We start from the raw sequence: 18816 nt of genomic DNA, 5'->3' as shown, positions 1-18816 counted from the left end.
CTGTAATGTTTTAATGAGGAAAAATAAATTTAAATATATTTATATCTGATCATATCTGCTGTCTGTGTGTTCGAGGGTTTCAAAAGTATCCCTTTCTCTGTAAAGGAGTCTTCATAAGGAGAATTATTGGTTCATTATTTTTGTTTACAGTGCAGTGATGTCAACTCAGAATATCAGGCTTTTGTTCTTGAATTTCTTTCCATTTTACCAAACCGCACCAAAAAAAAAACACAACTCTCCATATTGTCACCTTTATATTTTGTTTTAATACATTCCAGTCTGAATATACCGGTTAATGTGTTGCACAGCAGAAAGGTTCAAACAGGAGCAACACAACAACCCATACTCATAAGTTACACACTGTCCTTACAAAAAAGCTTCACATGTAGATAATTAAGATAAACTTAATATTTATACCCGCTTTATCCCAACGTAGCTCAGAAAACAAAAACAAACAAACATAATAAATCATAAATTTCCTAAAAGGATTCTGTGTTTCATTGTTTGGCCACAGAGTCAATACAATATACTGCAAAAAAATAAAATAAAAATAAAATATAAAACAAAGAGCTTCATCATCATCATTGGCCTAAACGGAACAATGTAAACCTAAGCCAAATTACTGCAGTTAAACTAAAGACTGATTACTGATTTAAAGATTATTTCAAGTTTCAATGACCAAATCACCAGTTTTTACTCCAAGTGGTGTCACAGAAGCAGCTCGGTTCATTCATCAGTCAAACATTTTACTCCAAATTACAGTCAAATGTTTGACTCCAGCTGGCTGAGACAACGGCGGAGCAATCCCGTCACAGAATCTCTCTGAGTTTGCCAACAAGAAGACATTTTACAGACTGCGTCTGAAGAAAGAAAGCAGTCATTTAGAAAACACAAGTTGTAGTCATTGAAACAGTCAGTGTCTTAAGACTTGTCTTCTAAAATGTGTTTGTAGAACCGTTCACACTGACTGGCACCCCTGGTAAAGCTGAGAGAACGCTAACCTTTCATTTAGCCCAACTTACACAGTAGGAAATATTTAAAATATTGAGAAGTAATTATTTTTGACTAAACTCACTGTTGCCACATGTGCTGCTCATATCCCCCCTTTTGGCACCTGTGCAATCTCTCCAGGTCATCCACAGTTTTGGGTCAGCTCTTAAGTTTTCTTCTCCTCAGCTCAACAAACAGGTTTTTCCCCGTAGGATTAAGGCCTGTGGAGTGAGTTGGATCTGCCTGGTCATCCGTATCTGTTTAGATTTGAACATATAGTTTCCACCATTACCATGTGGGAAGCAACTTAACGGGGTTCCCACAAACTACAACTGTTTTGTCACGCTGCGAATGGGAAACTAAGTACTCCAAAAATATCAAATGATGTCCCTCTGATCAACTTTAACTCACACAGTCCAAGGAGGATGGAAATAATTGAAACCAAAAAAAATTTTTTTAACAAAATGAGTCTTTTGACCCCCAACACCAACAGTGTTATGCAAAGGTTTCCAAATATATTGACCTAGTTCCCAAATTACCAGTAAATGTCTTTTCCTTGCTGTCGTCCAGACTTCAAAAATGTTGCTCTTTGCTTTCTTTACCTCCCTTCCCATCCTCTTCACCAAGCATACTGGTAAAATAAACTTAGATCGTTTACCGCAGCCTTAATTTAAGTTTTTAATTATTGTTGTTGGGAAGCTATGCACATCTGTCTTCACTAACCAACATGTTTTTCAGTGTTTCCCATTTTGAAGAGTCATATTTAAATGTCAGGGAAACGGGGGAAAGAACTGCTTCTGTTGGAATGTGGGATAAATCAGCTTAAATTAAAGGATAGATTTTCTAAAAAAAAAAATGCTCAGAATGAATTTATACTTCACCAATAACTGCCTAATTTAAGTTGAGCCTTTCCCCCCGTCTTCATTAGGGGCGCTATAAAGTGTGCAGGCCACTACAGTTCAAGTGTGTGTGAAGGGCGTGTAATACTTGAACTACACTGGACCCTTTTCAGCCAGAGTTATTGACCTGTTTGAGTTTATGGATCTGTTAGCATCTCACATCAGGTTCTAATGTTTGCTTAAAATGGACAAAAAGAGCAATAAATACTATGGCTGTAGAGGTGCTCTCTTCCTCTGCAATCATTTACTGCATGGGCGTGACCGGCGTGGCAGTAAACGGTTACTGGTTGTCAAACTGGTCCTTCATGTACGCAATCAGTCCGTCCTTTTCCTGCAGACGTGGCAGCCAGGACATCTCTGCCACAGTAAAGAGAGAAAAAACACTGTCTTGTGTTTTCTCCTTTTTTTTCCCCCCCTAAAATCGCTTCTCCTTCAGAAGTGAGGCACTTTCGGTGTGAGACCAACCACAGTGTTATGCTTGCATTTCTGTCCTCTGCTCACAATATGTGATGAAGACCTTCCCCCTCCCCCTTCATCCGTCTTTTTTTCTGTCCCCTTAGCACTTTTGTCTGTCCTTTCTCCTCCCCGCCGTCTTGAGGCTCCAACTGGACCTCCTGAAGCCACCGTAGAGTCAGCTTATGCCCTGCTGGGGTTGGCGGGCGGCTTGCCTTCGTAGCCGTACAGGAAAGTGGCAGTGATGACCAAAACTGCCCCGAGGAAGAACACACTGTGGAAACAAAACGATGAGCTCCGGAAACAATAAGAAAAACATCCATATATACAAAAAAAAAAAAAATACAGGTTCTTCTACCTTGAGGGGTCAAAGTCCTGTAGCAGGAAGTAGGATATAAGAGTGGACAGGATGATGGAGAGTGACGTGGCAAAACCTTTTAGGATGTTGTCCGCATACTTGATGACCGCTGCTATGACCAGACCACCCAGCGCCTGGAGAAACAACAAACACACAGGCGCAGATGGACAAAGGCATGACCTGAAGGGGCCCGAAGAGCCGCTTTCAGCAGAACTGGATGGGGTGGTAGGGAAATGACATCAGACCCCGTGGTAGTGGAGGAGGAGTTACCTGCAGGGCTACGACTGTCCAGGTGATTGTGTTGTATCCCTGAAACATTCCAGACTCTCTTACCCGCTCCCCGTCGTATGCTAGCATGCCAAAGAGGCCAAACACAAGGCCGAACATTCCTGGACGGAGAAACACACACACACACACACAAATAAAACGGGATAACCCAAACAGAACAAAACAAAACACACAAACTGCTAAAACAGCATAAATACAGCAATCCACATTTCATGTGAATGTGGTAGATCTGCTCTAATTGGTTGCTTCTGGCCCCTTTTCTTATCTTTAGCGCCCCTAGTGTTCAACTTGTAGTGGGATTTATTTCTAAACGTAAAATTTTAAAATAATTGTAGTATCCGCTGAGGAGGACTCTCACAATAATCTAATGTAACTGACCTAAATGGTTTTAAAAATTCTGAAAAGATTGCACAGTTGAACAGGTTTGTCTGGTGCAAGATTCAGTTTAACATGTCTGCAAATCAAATCATATTTATCAATGGTTGATATAATCCCCAGCACACCAGCTTCAACAAATATTACAGAAGTGTATGTTTCCCTTTTTTAAGGGAAATTGTGAAGAAGATGTGTGAAGAATTTAATTAAGATTGTATAAAGAAAATTACAAATTCCTAAAAAGTAGAGTTTAAGACAGAAGATAAACTGCATCGGGTTCAGACAACAAAAAAAAAAACATGCTGAAAACCAGAAAATCAGGAAAAACAAGTCTTTTTATGGGGAATTTTGAAAGTAAAGCTCTGCATGTTGTAGCGCCCCCTACTGTTGCATGCTTTCCAAATCGGTAAGTCACCAGCTCAGGATAAAGGATCCAGTTTGATAAGACAGCTTATCTGATGGTCTGCTGCAATGTTTGTCCGAATAATTCAGCTAGCTAGCAACAGTGTGTTTGCGCAGACTTAATTTTCAAATAACACATCATAAAACAGTTTCTCTAAAAAAATAAAGTTAAAGTGGCATTTTATTCAGACTTAATTTTTGGCCTTCACAGTTTTAGCAGTACTGTAATTTATAGTTCAAGAGTTTTAAACTCTAGAATTGGGTTAGCCTAATGACTAATGCCACCTCCTGATGGAAAGAAGCTAATTTAAATTGCCTTAAGGTTCGAGTAATGTCTCAAGTCTCTTTTAGCAGTTTAGGCTTTTGTCTGAGTTTTAAAGAAGAGAATGATATAAAAAAAATAAATAAAAAAATTGCAATTTTTATATCGCTGCATATCCCAGAGGCTGTGTACCTGAAGTGTTGATGGCTGCTTAAAGCTCATAAGTCTATAGATCATAAACAAGATTTGCCCTTAGAGAGAACTGAATTATGTTTAGCATAGCTTAGCTTGAGTCAAAATAAGTAAGTTAGCTTTACCAGCCTTAAAACAGAAGAAGTCGGCTCTCAAATGTTTAACGCAGGTGAAAAAGCTTTGAGCTCGCAGGAGGAGTCACAGGAGACCGAGTACATGCCTCACATGTTCCAAGGTAAAAATAAACCCAAACAGGAACATTTGTCTTAACAGAAATTCACAGGAGGGAGAGAAAACCCAGCTGCCTCTGTTCTCACTTTGGAAACACCAGCACACGCAACGCCACGCAGTAACGCCCCAATCTAACATCTCTGTTGACCACTGACCGAGCTGGATGTTGCGGACCCACACGCTCTGTTTGCTCTCCTTCAGGATCTTCTCAAAGTAGACGCCGGCAAAGCCGCTGGAGCAGCACGCCACCAGGACCGCCGTGACCCCGACGAACTGGGAGCCTGCGGAGCGGGCCTCCTTCTCTGGGGCCGCCGCAGACTCGGAGGGCCACTGTGAGCAAAAACAGAAGACACTTTGGTTTTCCGCATCAGTTTAATAAGTTAATAATAGGAGCTTTGAGAACCCATGTCAAAGTGGGTCAAACGTGTGGCTTTGCATCTGAGATGATGTTCACTTCAGCATTAGCTTAAAAAATGTTCAAACCTTTCAAGTGGATGGATGAAGAGCAGGAGTTTTATTTTTTGTTATGATACCAAACTGGGCTGCTATTAATTTATTGCAGGGTTTGTAAATAATCGAAAACTACACCGTGGAAATTTGTAGAAAAAAAGATCATCCTAAGGAAAACACAAAAAACATATCCACATGTAATCTAAAGCTTTTATTAAAGTTTCCTACTTTGAATACCAGAAGCAGACGGATTCACTCACTGCTTGGTCCGTCAGCTTGGCTTCACCAAGTAACAGAGTCAGCCCGAGTACGCCTTATGTTCATCTCAGATAAACTTCTGTTTTCATTTTAATTTTGCAAGCCGACAAGTTGAGCTGACAGATTTGCAGATGGTAGAGAATGACCTTGTTTTCTGACGGTAAGCGAAAAAAACAGAAGGAAAAACCCACCAATGCAAATAATCATGTATTAAATTTAACTGGTTGACTTTTAGTAACACCTTGCCAATAAGAAGAGAGAAGACAAGACTTAAACAACCCTGAATGAGTCATAACTCTGCTTTTGGATCAACTATGATATCACATATATAACACGATTTAAAAAAAAAAAGGCTCAAACTCTACTCATTTATATTCACAGTTAGGTCTGTAGATTTATAACACTAGGTGTCTGAAATCCATATGCTGGCATCTTCACGGTTTTGCTGAGTTGTGAGAAAATTGTTCTTGTGCTCTTTGTGCTGCCGTAAGCTGGAAAAAAGGTGGCAACACACAAAAAGGGAAAGGATGAGCATTGGTGGTGCAGAGAGATGAAATAAAAAGGAATTTGTTTAATAGGCCGAAAGCTTTGGTTTAGATACAAATATTATTTGCTTGAATTGAAGGATTAGATGTAAAATCCAGACAGTTGCAATAAAAAGCGACAACGCGGAGAGAAACTGAAAGCAAGACAGTTGCTCTGTTTAGTGTTTTCTTTTTCCTTCTCTGAATCTGGAATCTGCTGCCAAGCGCAAACAGAGTAAAACCTTGAAGTGAAGAGACAGATTACAGCCAAAATAGTTCTCTCTTAAGGTCTAGAGATTTATAAAGGATGTTAAAAACTGAAATATTATCAGTAGACAATGACACAAAAATAGTTATCCTGTCAAATATCAGTAGATTTAAGCACCACGGTCTTGAAACGTGTTCGGTTGATTATTACTTTGTTGCAACAGTGGGTCCAGGCAATTCTTACACTGCTTAAAAGTCTTTATTTTTTTCTTTAGATGGAGCCACATTTGTACAAGAAATGTATTTGTTGGCTGATATGCATGATTCTGCTAGTAATTCTTGAGTTGCTTTTTTTTTTTAATCATCGGATTGGGTTGAAATTTTAAGCAACAAAACATTTTTGGCAAATCAAAATTTCTCATTTAACAAGCAGGGGAGAAACAACCACTTCCTGGAAGCACCTTGTTATTTTGCTCACACACTGCTGTAGGACACCATCCTGTTCTTAAAGTGTCCCATTTGAAGAACAGGACACCATCCTGTTCTTCGAACAGGAAGCTTGAAGAACATTATACCATCCTGTTCTTAAAGTGTCCCATTTGAAGAACAGGACACCATCCTATTCTTCGAACAGGAAGCTTGAAGAACAGGATGCCATCCTGTTCTTCAAATGCTTCACCCAGTATTTGTCACAAATCAGCCATCTTGGTTGTGTTGATAGCTTAAGGGTGTTTGGCTCCAATAACAACAAAACCCTGTTATTCAAGTGACAAAGAGGAAGGATCAGATACTCATGTCTGCTGCTCATATCACAAATGCATTTTTCTTATGAACTCGACACTTTTAAAAGGAAATAAATAGCTATAAGATGTACTGCCAGTTAGCATTGTTACATCAAAGCAAAACACAAAGACCGAGGACATTTTCATTTACTTTTTGCAATTGATTTAGATACATTTTTTTCAGCCGGTGGCACAATAATACTTCCAGCTCTGAAATTTCAGAGCTATCGCTCCAAAACTAGTAGAGATAGAACAACAAAGCCACTGCCTAGCTTTATCTCTGAGATCTTAAACTGAGGCAATATGATTCCTGTTCATTCGAACAAACTAAAACCAAACAATGTACCTCACCTGCACAAGAGCCACTCCGGCCATCAGGATCAGCAAGGAGAGCCACTGGTAGACCCCCAGCCTGCGGCCAAGCATGGAAACAGAGAACAGGGCCGTGGTCAGGATCTTCAGCTGGTACGTCACCTGAGGTTAAAAAAACAAAAAGAAAAGAAAGAGGAAAATGTTTTTAATTTCAAAGCACAGATTCGTCAGTCACTCCCATGGTCCTCTGGGCGTACCTGATATGTGGCGGCGTCCAGGTTGGACAGGGCGACGTACAGCAGGTTGTTCTGCAGCGTGTAGATCCCCGAGGGGATGGCCAGCTTCAGCGTCTCCACGGGTTTATGGAGGATTTCCTGACGCAAGATGCTGTTCAGAGCTCGCATGCTGTAACCTGCAGCAGAGCAGGGAGAGCCATTAAAATGTCTTTATGCTGGGATAGAGTAAAAGAGGCAAGTGGTGTTTGTTTGCCCTCAGATGAGTCCAGCAACAATGAAAGCAAAGGTTGGTGAAGCCTGAGTCTTTCTGAATTGTTTTTAATTGTTTGTGGACGTCAAGGTTAAACTTGGTGTATGTTTGGTCTAAAAGTTAAAAGATTTAGAAGTTTATTAAAAATCTTAACCTAATTCAGACGAGAATGACAAGGTGGGAAAAAGCTAGGTTCAGACTAGGGAGCTCTCGATTGCTGACAGCGTCTTCAACAGATGAGCTCCTCAATCACACATGTTGCTGCACGTTGACATCTACCATGGGTAGGGTAGGGTTAGGGTTAACCCTGCATGAGGAAATTAATGGTATTTTATTCTGTTTTCTTTACAAATAGAGACATTCTGTCACGTCTGTGTTATGACGGAAACTGAGTTCACTTCAAATCGGGGCCTGCAGCAGCTCTGGCTGGAGGTTATGAATCCTGCTTAACGGCTGACATTTTCTTTTTTATGCAAACCAAAAAATGTATTTTTTGGGACATCGAGTAACCCTCTGGTTGTCGGTGGAAAGATCGCGCATCTCGCAATTCTAACAACATCCAGGCAGTATAATGAGAATGTTATGTTATGCATTTTTAAGTCTTCAATGAACAAAAATATACAGTACATATTTTCCAAACATTGTTACAACCAAAATGTCACCAGTTCAAAAAGGATTCAGTGCAAAAACACAAAATTTTACCAAGTACTCTTGGTCTAATTTCTAGAGCAAATATCTTAATACACTTGAAACAAGACAAAACCAACTTACAGGAAATATAGGCTTGCTTTAAGTAAACATTTCCTTAATATTGACGAAATATTACGAAATGTTCTGAGCCGTATGCTCAGAACAAGCCGTATGCAACGAAATTTCGTTCTGTATACACCCTGTGCAAGCAGTCAGTCTAAGTCTAAGTCTAAGAAAAAGTACTTGTTATAAGTGAAATAATCTATCTGTGAAACTAGTACTTTTTTCATCTGTCTAGGGCCCCAAAAAGGCTGCAACATCGGCACTGCGTGACACTGATTGATGTCAGAACAGGTTCCAGTAACACCAGGTCGATGTGGTTCCAAAATCAAGGACTACGTAGGACCCTAAACATCCTGGGATCGGCCCTGGAAGGACCAGCACGTCCATGCTGGTGAAGCCCTCTGAATGCCCCACCCGGTCCACTCACTGTGCTCCTTGAAAACGAGCAGCACACAGGCGAGGATCTTCATGACCTCAGCCACCACCACAGCCGAGGACGCCAGGTACCGCGGGCCCTCGGCCTGGAGGGTCCGGGAGTACCGCATCGTGAGCACCAGCGAGGTGGTCTGGAATACCAGCACGCCCAGGGAGAGGTACTTCAGCCGGGCTGAAGCCATGGTGGGAACCTGATGAAAACCGGACAGTCAGACTGACGTGGAGGAAGACGTGGAACCAGAGACAGGTGAGCAACAGACAGGTGAGCTCACCTTTTCTTTACCGTCAAACCCTCAGGTTCCCCTCAGCATGAAGAGGATTCCTCTGCTTGAAGTTTTTAACCTCAGTTCGGTTCGGATTGTCTCTCTGAGGCAGACAGAGTGGAGGATAATCCCAGCTGTCAAAACAGCAGCTCCTCTCCCGTCCGTCAGTCCGTCCGTCCGTCCGTCCCTTTAAGTCCGGTGGGTCTCCTCCCGGCTCTCCGCACCGACCGTCGGGAAGCTCCGCGCCATTACGGTTCAACCACGCTTCAGAAGAGACGCACACAATCCGCAGAAAAGCGCTTTACTGGAGGAATCTCATGCCTCCGAAGGTCCTGGATCACTTCCTTGTTCACATCTCTTCCTTGTTTTTTCCTTAACGGCTGACTGCTGCGTATTGCGCCACCTGCTGGTTCAAGTCTAAATGTGTGGACGAATAATCCGTAAAGTGGGGATATTTAGGAAATACTAACACACACTATTTCCATTCATGCTTTCTAAATTCTCCCTAGGTGTGTGTGTGTGTGTGGGTGTGTGTGGGTGTGTGTGTGTGTGTGCATGGTTGTTTGTCCTGTCTGAAAATTCAGTTTCTCACAGTAAAATTACAGACGGCGCTAATTCTTTACAAAGGCATAAAGAAACAAAAATTGTTTAAGTCTAAGAATCAAATTTGTAAGTTAGGGAGGGAATCACAAGTTAAATGTGCAAATTCAGAACTACTAGAAAAAAGTATTAAGTGGAGTCATACCGTGGAATAATTTGAATATTGAACTAGACAATGTCCAAAAATAATTGTCATAAATATATGATTATTGCTGGATATGATATATAACATTACTATTCAATTTTTGGTATTTTTGTTGTTAAAACTAGTTTTTTGTGCAATTTAAAGACATAATGATTATTCATCCACTTTTGTAATTGAAATTAAATAAATACTATGTTGATGTGTTAACTATTAAATGTAGTTAACCCATTGGTTGTAGATGTATGGATTGTGCATGTAATAAATGTAATATTATATAGGTGGATAAGGAGTGGGAATATTGTTAAATTTATTGTTTATTTTCGTTTAGTCACAGTATCAAGAACACACTACATATTTAATATGTTATTAAATACACATATTGACTCTATTCAACTTCTGAAGGGAACTGGATGTTTTAGGAGCTTCAGAGAAAAGTAGGTACAGTTGAAATCAGAAGTTTGCATCCACATTTACATACATAAATCTCTGACTAATTCTTTCTCTCATTATCCATTTTCCCCTGTGCACATTTCATCTGTTTTTTTGTTGTCATTGTGTTTTTCCCACCTGAAAAAATAAATAATTTAATATGAGACAAAGACAACCTAAGGTAAATTTGAAAACTGTTTCGCATTGAAAAGGTTTTCAGATATAAACAGGTTCCATATGGACATTATGAAACCTTGTTTCAGTTTTTTTGTAGATATTTCAATGTCAACTTACTGGTGAACTTTGGATTACTGTCCTGCTGCATTACCCAAGTTTGTTTGAGCTTAAGGTCACGAACGGGCGGCCAGATGTCTCCTCCAGGATTCTCTGGCAGAGAGCAGAACTCATGGTTCTGAAGCGGCATAGCAGCACCACAACATCACAATACCACCATCATGGGTTTTTTTCCCTGAAATTTGATGGTTTCAGGAACATATCGTTTTACTCCAGATGTAACAAGATGCCCACTTTCCTAAAAGTTCCACTTTTGTGTCACTAGTGCACAGAATATTTTCTCAAAATAATTGGGGGTCATCAAGATGTTTTTTGGTTTTTTTTGCAAATTTGTGACAGGACTTTATATTCTTTTTGCCCAGCAGATTTTCACCCTGGAACTCTCCTATTTTTGCCTCGTCTCTTTCTTACTGTTGAAACATGAACTCTGACCTTAGCTGAGTAACGGTCTTTTGTGCTTTACTTTTTTTTTGGTTCTTTTATGAACCTTCTGCATGACTCATTAATGCGCTCCTGCAGTAATTTTTTCTCCATTTGTACATGATGGCTTTCACTCAGTCCCATTTCAACATTATAACCTTTTTTCAGTCTCATATGCCAAAGAAATGTTTTTAACAGGTTCAAATTCAATTCAAAAACACGTTATTTTAGCATGTTGTGTTGCTTTTTGAGACCTTGTGGCCTACTTCAAGTTTCAGACAAGTTCCACATTATTCAAGTCTTTCAGGTTCTACAGGTGTGACAGTAATCAGGTCTGAGTGCAGGTAGTGATATTAAACAAAATCTGTCTCAAAATGGTGCTTAATCACAATTCATGATTAAACAAGGCGTAAGATGAGTGATGCTTTTTTTTCCCCTTAGATGAATTGATCATCTGGACGCTGTCTTAGTATTTTATTATGTTTGTTTGTTGATGTGAGCCATTTAAGTCACACTTTCCGTCACACGTTTAGGGAACAACAGCAAATTATGTATTTTTTCTCCTTCTACTTTATAATTATTCACTACTTTGTGTTGGTGTGTCACATAAAATCCCAATAAAAGTGGAAACGTGAATACTTTTGCGATAGGCTATAAAATGTAAGAATATTCCAGCTTACATGAGAAAAATGGGCAAACATGCAGAGGTCTATGAAGATCAGGGTTTTATTTAAGTAAACACATTTGGTTTATTATTGTTTTTTTGAACAGATTACCTCCTGAATCGACGTTGGTTCTACTTTTAACAAACATGGTGACAACTACTTCATACTGCATGGATAACATAGGCTATTTGGTTAACATAAAAAAAAAAGGTAAACATACAAAAAACATTTTATATACAGAACACAGACAGCCTTGAATAGGTACCAGATGATTATGACTATGAAAAATACAGACTGACATCTCATCGTACAGTACATGGGTTTGTGAAACTAAAGAGACTGTGTACAGAAACGAAGGTAAAGGTCAGGAATATTGATCAGCTCGACTTCACTGACGGTGATTCGACGTTTCAGCTGGTGCAGGATGTAAGCGCTCCGTCTCTTACCGTTGAGCAGAAGCAAAACTTTTAAAAGCAACAAATATATGTACACAGTGAGCATGTTTGGCTTAACGAAACACAATTTGGTCTCCCACTCTTTTTTGAAAATAATCAACAATTTTATGATTGTCTGTGAATACAGAGCAGAAACAATACTCACCATCCGCTTTGAGACAGAGGACAAGAAAGAACAACAACAAAAAGAAACATCTTTCACTGCTTGTGGTCAGACTTGATTATGAATCATGACAAACATTGATTGTAGATAAACAAATCTTATACATTTTTGGAAGACAACTGCTTAGAGGCAGTTTAACGGTAAAAACATACACCTTTGTAACATTCAAAATCATTCAGGAAGTGCAGATATTTATATAAAAAACAGGCACTTTAAGAAGGCAAACACCACATTTAGCTCAACTAAAACAAGCAGAAATTGCTTTAAGTGTATGTACATTTCTTCTTACAGAATAATAACAATGGAGACGGCAACGGCGGACAAAACCAACACAAACGGCTTTAAAGCAACAGAATGAATCCCTCCGATACTTCTTAAGAGTGGAAAAGGACACAACATAAATATCTCAACACCTGTTTTACTGTAAATCCCCATTTAAAGAACTGCCTGACATAATCGATGTACTTGAACAGACAGAAAATGTAAAACCATGATACAACAAAAGGTAAAAACCTAGCCATTGGCACAAAAAAGAGGAACCACAAGCGGATTTTTTTTTTAGTTAATGAAAGCATCAGCTGATTGAGATTCGTTAAATTACAAATTTAGAGTGAACGGTGTCAACCAGAAATTAGTATCGGCAAGTTTATAACACTGAAGAACACATAAAGGTAGCATCTAGCGAACAGATTTAACAGACTTTTTCAGAATAGAGATAGAGTGTCAGTGTCGAGGATTTCTGATGAACAGTCTCATTTTTCTGTTATTTAAGCAAGAAGAGCTGAACTTCTTCTGGTCGACAATTTTTCTTCGTGATCCCTCGGGAATCGCAGAACCAGTTGGTGATGCACCTGGATGGCGTAGCAGTGGTTATTATTGTTCAAATTTGGTTCCAAATGAACAGGAAAGTCTTGGCTGATGAATGTAAATATATGGAAAAGTTTTTAGAGCCAAGCTTCTGCTCCAGAGAATGTGATTTTAGCTCAAAGTACCAAATTACGCTATACAAACTATATACTGTTTTCTTAGTCGGAAACAGAAGGGGAGGTGGGTGACAAGGATTTTAGAGAACAGAGAGTGTATGAGAAAGACACTGGATGTGTGTTTATGTGTTGAACCAAAGAGTCAGTCTGTTTCTGCTCTCCTCTGGCGCCTTCATGCGAACACCTGCATGTTTCCGAGCTGAGGTTGCTGCGACGGCGGCTGCATCTGCGCCTGCTCTGGAATGTGTGTGTGGCGTGACGATGGCAGTGCGTGGTGGGAGTTCCCCAGCGGGGTGGGGCTGGTGGTGACGTCGGACCAGTCCGAGTTAGAGTGTGGAGAGGAGGAGGACCAGGGGTCCGGGGATTCGGGGGAGGGGGTGAGGTATGGGTGCTCGTTCTGCGGGTGGGTGGAGCGGCCCGGGGTGGTGCCCTCTGACCCAGCGGGGACATGGCTGTGCTGGGAGGGAGGGGTAGGGTATTTATCCACCGGGCTTTGCATGGGCGTGTAAGGTGGCAGCGGTCTAGACTGGCCCTCTATCCCGTTGGAGTGTCTGATGTTGTGGGGATGCTGCAGGTTTTGGGAGGGCACCGCCACGTTCATCTGGTCCGGGTAGATCATGCCCGGGCTGCAGCGGACGTGTCCCGGTACCGGCTGGGTGTGACACAGACTCTGGTTCTGGCCCTGGCTCTGGTTGACTTGTACCTGCCCTGATTGGGGCTGCTTCAGCATGGCCTGGCCCGTTCCCGTGGGAACCATCTGAAAGGTGACGATGGGGGGCAGCGGCTCCCTGATCATGGTGACGTTCATGGGGGTCATCATGGCGCCCTGGCCGTGGCTCATGCCGGGGTGAGCTCCTCTCATGGTGTGCGGGAGGAGACCGAACATGTGACCGTTGTAGCCATGCTTGGCCACTCCCCCCCAGCCCTGCTGCTGCCCCAGCATGTGGCTGACCGGGGGCAGCATTGCTCTGGAGGTGGGACTGCTCAGGAGGGGAGGAGAGTTGGCGGTGTTGGAGCCTGCGGCGGAAATGTCGCCTGCGTAGGAGTGAGGCGACTCCAGGGAGTCGACAGGAGACATGGTGACTGAGCTCTCTGAAGGAAGTCCTCCTGCTGCCTTTACACCGTTAGTGCTGCCTCCACCTGCACCTCCTCCGCCTCCTCCACCTGCCGCAGCCAGACCCGGACCCTCTCCTCCAGCAGGTTTCTTCCTTCTCTTTACTTTCATGTCTTTAAGCTCCTTTGGCCCCCCGCCGACTCCCCCGGCCTTCGCCCCAGCTCCTCTGCTTCTGCTCTTCTTACCTTGGGGTCCGGGCCGCATGCCGATGAAGCCTCCACCGTTCGCCCCACACATCACAGAGTTTCCACCTCCACCCATGTGGTTGGGACCGTTGTGTGGGCTGTGAACCAGGTTGTACTGGTCCAGCAGGCGGACTATGTCATGATGCATGCGCTCTTGAGCTGTGTCGCGGGGCAGCCGGTCCAGGTGATCGGTGATGTCGCGGTTGGAGTAGTGATCGAGAAGAACTTGAGCCGCCTCAAAGCTGCCTTCTCGTGCTGCGAGGAACAAGGGGGTCTCCTCCTGAAACAAACATCGCATGCAGCCTGTTAATTTATGTCAGGCTGCGATGATCCAACAGAAACACTCCTCAATATTTATACAGTAACAAATGTGTAGTAACAAGCGCATCACATGACGATAGATATATTTATCTGTCAGGAAAAAACTGCTTTTAAAACACTTATTGGACATAACAACACACACAAAATATAACTATAATAACAACATACCTTATTGTCTTGCATGTCGCGGTTGGCTCCATTCTTCAGAAGCACAAGAGTAGCCTCCACATTGTTAACTGCAGCTGCCCAGTGCAAAGCAGATTTACCTAAACGTTGATAAAAAAAATTTGTTAAATAGACATTATTTTTTCAGATGACATTTAAAATCAGATCTCCATTTCTACTCTGCTTTTTAAAAATTCAGCCAAAATATGAACAATATGACTCAAAAAGGTGTGTAAATGTTTATATTTTCCTGGTTCTTCTGAGATTTCTGTAGTGAAGTCCTTGACTCCTGATATCAGCAGCATGCTTGAATTTTTTTAGCTTAGACGTCCTGTCTAACAGGGTGGCTGCAGGTAGCTTGTTCTGCTGCATTCCAGTTGCACTCAGAATTGGCCACTCGTTGCATCGACAGTAACAAGATGTGGTGGAGCCTCTTAAAAATGGCGTAATCCCTCTGAAGTCGCATTTTGGTTGATGAACCTAATGTTGTAGCCCGCCCTGCTCACATACCAACAACCACATTATCATTTGTTGTCCTACCGTGGTCATCTACAGCATTGATGTCGGCGTGGCAGTGGATCAGCTCTTCTACCATGCCCTCCACAGCGAGCCGTGCTGCCAGGACCAGTGGCGTCGTACCGTCGTTCATCCTGGCGTCCAGTTCTGTAGCGCGGTTACGGATCAGAATCTGGAAAAACAAACATAACAATACGTGAAGAAAACAAACCTGGGGGAATTTGTCTTGGACTATACAAAGCTGATACCACAATTAAATACACTACAATGACACTGCAATTAATAGCATGATACATTAAAATGAGCTTGATAATTTCCATTCTGATGATTAATATTTTTTTGAAGGGAAATTTTATTTTAAGAGACTTCGTAATTCATTTTTTATGGTTTCAGTTCATTTCCATTTTATTTGTTACTTTTGGCTGTGTTTTATTTTGGATATATTCCAGTTCCTGTGTTATGTGTTCCTTATAAAATTAAAGTTTACTGGTCTTTGAGAGGATGAACTTGCATTATTACACAATTATTATATATATTACTTGAAAATGGTCACAAAACAACATGATCATTTATTGCAATAATTTCTGCGATAAATAATACATTTGTTATCATGACAGGCCTAATGACTGTCTTGTCCTGTCATTCTTCACTTTTGTGTTTACTTGCAAATACTTTTCCACATTACAAACACTGCAGTGTGTTTTATTGGGATATTTTGTGACAAGATCAGTGCATGTATTTGTGTCGAGTCCCCTACTATATCTAGAGAATATAATTAAAATTCAGTGAAACAAATTTCCTTCAGATCTCACCTAATTAGTAAAAAGAGTCCATCTGTTTCAGCAATTTTGAAGCTCTAAATCCAGCTATTAGAGCAACTAAAATAAACTGAATTTTGTGGTTGTAACGTCACAAAATCTAAAACAGTTTTTGGCTTTTTCAGGACTTCTCGTCCCTCAGGTAAATCAGGAAGCTGATTTACCTGAAAGACTCCCTGTGCGTCGGCTGCCACGGCGGCGTGAAGCGGCGTTCTGCCCATGTTGTCATGAGCGTTGGGATCCGCTCCGGCGTCCAGCAGTCTCTTGGCAGCGTCGGCCCGAGCGTAGCGGGCGGCCAGGTGGAGAGCAGTTTCGCCTGTGCGGTCAGTCTGAGCCATCAGATTCGCGCCCTGAGCGATCAGATCTGAAATGACACTCGGCCCCGGTTCGTCTCCTCCGCTCTCTTCTTCCTCGTCTCCATGCAGGCTGCAGTCCGGACCTCCACCGTTACGCAGGGACGCCACCATCAGAGGGGTGAAGCCATCTGAGTGAGGAAAGAGGAACATTAAGAACTAAATGCACTTGCTCATACTTCAGCTTGTAAAATGATCGAAAAAGCGCCGTCTCACCAGGTCCCTTGACATTAACGTCCAGACAGTCAGCATCTAAGTCAGCCTGGGGAGGAGTGAGAGTGATGTCTGCAGCTTTGTGATGCTGCAGGGTCCATTCTCTACGGTCGATACCTCCATCCATTGGGATGGAAAGCAGAGGCTTGTCTTCAGTCTGGAAAAAAATATAAAGTTTGAAACAAAACCCACACCTTAACCATCCACGACCCATTACATAAGAGTCATCATCTACATACTCTTGGCTTTTTGGATGGAGTTTCATCATCGAGCCATCTCTGACTCTGACCTCCATCAACCATGCTTCCATCATGGGTCTTGAAATTCCTAACACAAGATGAAAACATATTTTATAATAAATCAGCAATGCTGTTACTGAAATGAATCACAAGTTTCTTGTATGTTGGGGTTCACTTGTAGTTGATGTGAATATTGACTCACTTCATGTCAAAGTCGTCCTGTCCAACAGGCTCTCTCCTCTTGTCATTTTTAGTGGCGAGGAAGCCATCGGGGAGCCACAGAACTCCATGTTTATGTTTCTTCTTGGCTGCCAGCATCCCCAGCACCAGAATCAGCAGAACGATGAGAGCAGCAACTCCAATCAGGTACAGATATGGCTGGGGGGGCTTTATTATTGGAGCACCTGTTTTTAAGAGGAAGGTAGATATAGTTGTAATTTTTAATCATCCAGTTCAGGATAATCAGAGATATGATTAAAGGAGTTATGTTACTCCTCTCATAAAACGAGGAAGTGAAGACACTTTACTAAAAAAGAACAGAAAATGTGAGATGTAGAGAAGCAAAAACACATTTCAGAGAAAGTGTTGTTTATCAAAAGAGAAACTGTTCAATCATATTGCACATGTGTGATGGTAGATCTACTTACTCTTAACAGACACTAGTGGGTAAGGCAGGTCGGCCTTGATGTGAGCCGCTGCAATAAAGGAGGCGGCTATAGAAGTGTTGGAGAAGCAGTTGGAGGTGGAGCTCTTGGAGCATTCACGGTTATCGATGTTCAGGTGCACCACAGAGCTGCATCAACAAAGGTCAAAACACCAAACTAGTCAGCAATAAAATATCAACTGATTATTTTAACCCATTGATTAGGGAACTACAAAGTTCCTACACACCGTTGAACTTTTACACTGTCATGTAAAATTCAACAGTTTTCCAGACTGAACTTTTCACAGCTCTCCTTAACATCCATTCAGAAACATAAAGTGAATCATTTATGGCAGATAACTCTACAGAAGGAAGTATGTGAGGAAGTTAAGGAGGGAAAGGGAAAGAAAATTATACAATGAAGGAAATATTGTGGGAGTAAGGAGGAAAGCCTATGAGATTAGAAGGATCTCATAGACAAAAACATAGGAGGAAGGAACAAAGTATATCCTCCTATATTTGCAATTGCAAATATAGGAGGATGGAAGTAAGGACACAGGAAAGCATAGTGGAAAGAGGACATAGGTAAGGATACAAAGAAGGGAGGTAAAATAGAAGGAAGGATAGATGATAACATCTACACAAAGGGAGAAGAAATTCTGGGAAAAAAACAAACATATTTCTCCAAAGTTTTTTCTTTTCTTATTTAACCAGATGTTTGTACTGAAAATAAATTCTGTATTTTTCCGTTATTGCTAGACTGAGCAGAAACCCCGGATAGTGGCATTTCCCATTATAATGGATTATAAGCCCATTATAAGCCACTCTTACCCAATAACCTCTCTGGCCAGCTCCCGCTTCCTTCTGCTTTGGTCAGTCTGTCTCTGCTCTCCATAGTAAGGGTACACCATTGGCTCCTCGTTCTCGTCCAACATCACCCGCACGTTGGTGTGGAGCAGGGCTCCCAGGGAGCGCAGAAAACCCCTCAGATCTCCCAGCAGCTCCTTTGGCTGCAGTAGGACCACAATAACCAGCTTGCCTTCCGCCAAATCGGCCGGTACGTTGTTAGAGCAGTCCAGTCCATCCCATCCACAGGCCTCTGTGTAGCAGCTATTGTCACAGATACCATTTCCAAAGTGGTCTTTGCAGTACATGTCATACCTTAAAAACAAATG

General features: G+C 41.8%; 2 protein-coding genes across 3 annotated transcripts in view; both read right to left on the bottom strand.

Moving 5' to 3' along the window:
* Positions 1–246: 246 nt before the first annotated feature.
* Positions 247–9287, bottom strand: slc35a3 (solute carrier family 35 member A3). Of its 2 annotated transcripts, XR_002753292.1 has the most exons (9): positions 8930–9287; positions 8650–8848; positions 7241–7395; positions 7023–7145; positions 4606–4780; positions 2971–3089; positions 2701–2834; positions 1076–2616; positions 247–860 (listed from the first exon to the last, which is right to left on the bottom strand). XR_002753292.1 is itself a non-coding variant. In XM_005795618.2 (8 exons), exons 2-8 carry the CDS (start codon positions 8837–8839, stop codon positions 2526–2528), a joined length of 987 nt encoding a protein of 328 aa, XP_005795675.1. In that variant the 5' UTR covers positions 8840–8848; positions 8930–9287; the 3' UTR covers positions 247–2525. The 2 variants fall into 2 exon arrangements, 1 of the variants encoding a protein (XP_005795675.1); XM_005795618.2 differs by having other exon boundaries at positions 247–2616.
* A 3861-nt stretch (positions 9288–13148) lies between these two features.
* LOC102236471 (neurogenic locus notch homolog protein 2-like) overlaps positions 13149–18816 on the bottom strand; it is a 49868-nt gene continuing 44200 nt past the window's right edge. Inside the window, exons 27-35 of the mRNA XM_023339811.1 lie at positions 18473–18802; positions 17646–17791; positions 17201–17402; positions 16999–17086; positions 16763–16916; positions 16358–16677; positions 15400–15547; positions 14863–14960; positions 13149–14653 (exon numbers count right to left, since the gene is read on the bottom strand). Of these exons, the coding sequence (XP_023195579.1) occupies positions 13247–14653; positions 14863–14960; positions 15400–15547; positions 16358–16677; positions 16763–16916; positions 16999–17086; positions 17201–17402; positions 17646–17791; positions 18473–18802 (2893 nt within the window). The 3' untranslated portion in view covers positions 13149–13246. The remainder of the gene's footprint in view (positions 14654–14862; positions 14961–15399; positions 15548–16357; positions 16678–16762; positions 16917–16998; positions 17087–17200; positions 17403–17645; positions 17792–18472; positions 18803–18816) is intronic.

The sequence above is a fragment of the Xiphophorus maculatus genome, chromosome 9, assembly GCF_002775205.1.
Source record: "Xiphophorus maculatus strain JP 163 A chromosome 9, X_maculatus-5.0-male, whole genome shotgun sequence".
In the NCBI taxonomy this organism is placed as follows: Eukaryota; Metazoa; Chordata; class Actinopteri; order Cyprinodontiformes; family Poeciliidae; genus Xiphophorus; species Xiphophorus maculatus.
The sequence above is the reverse complement of the archived record's forward strand: the minus strand, read 5'-3'. Positions and strand labels throughout refer to the sequence as shown.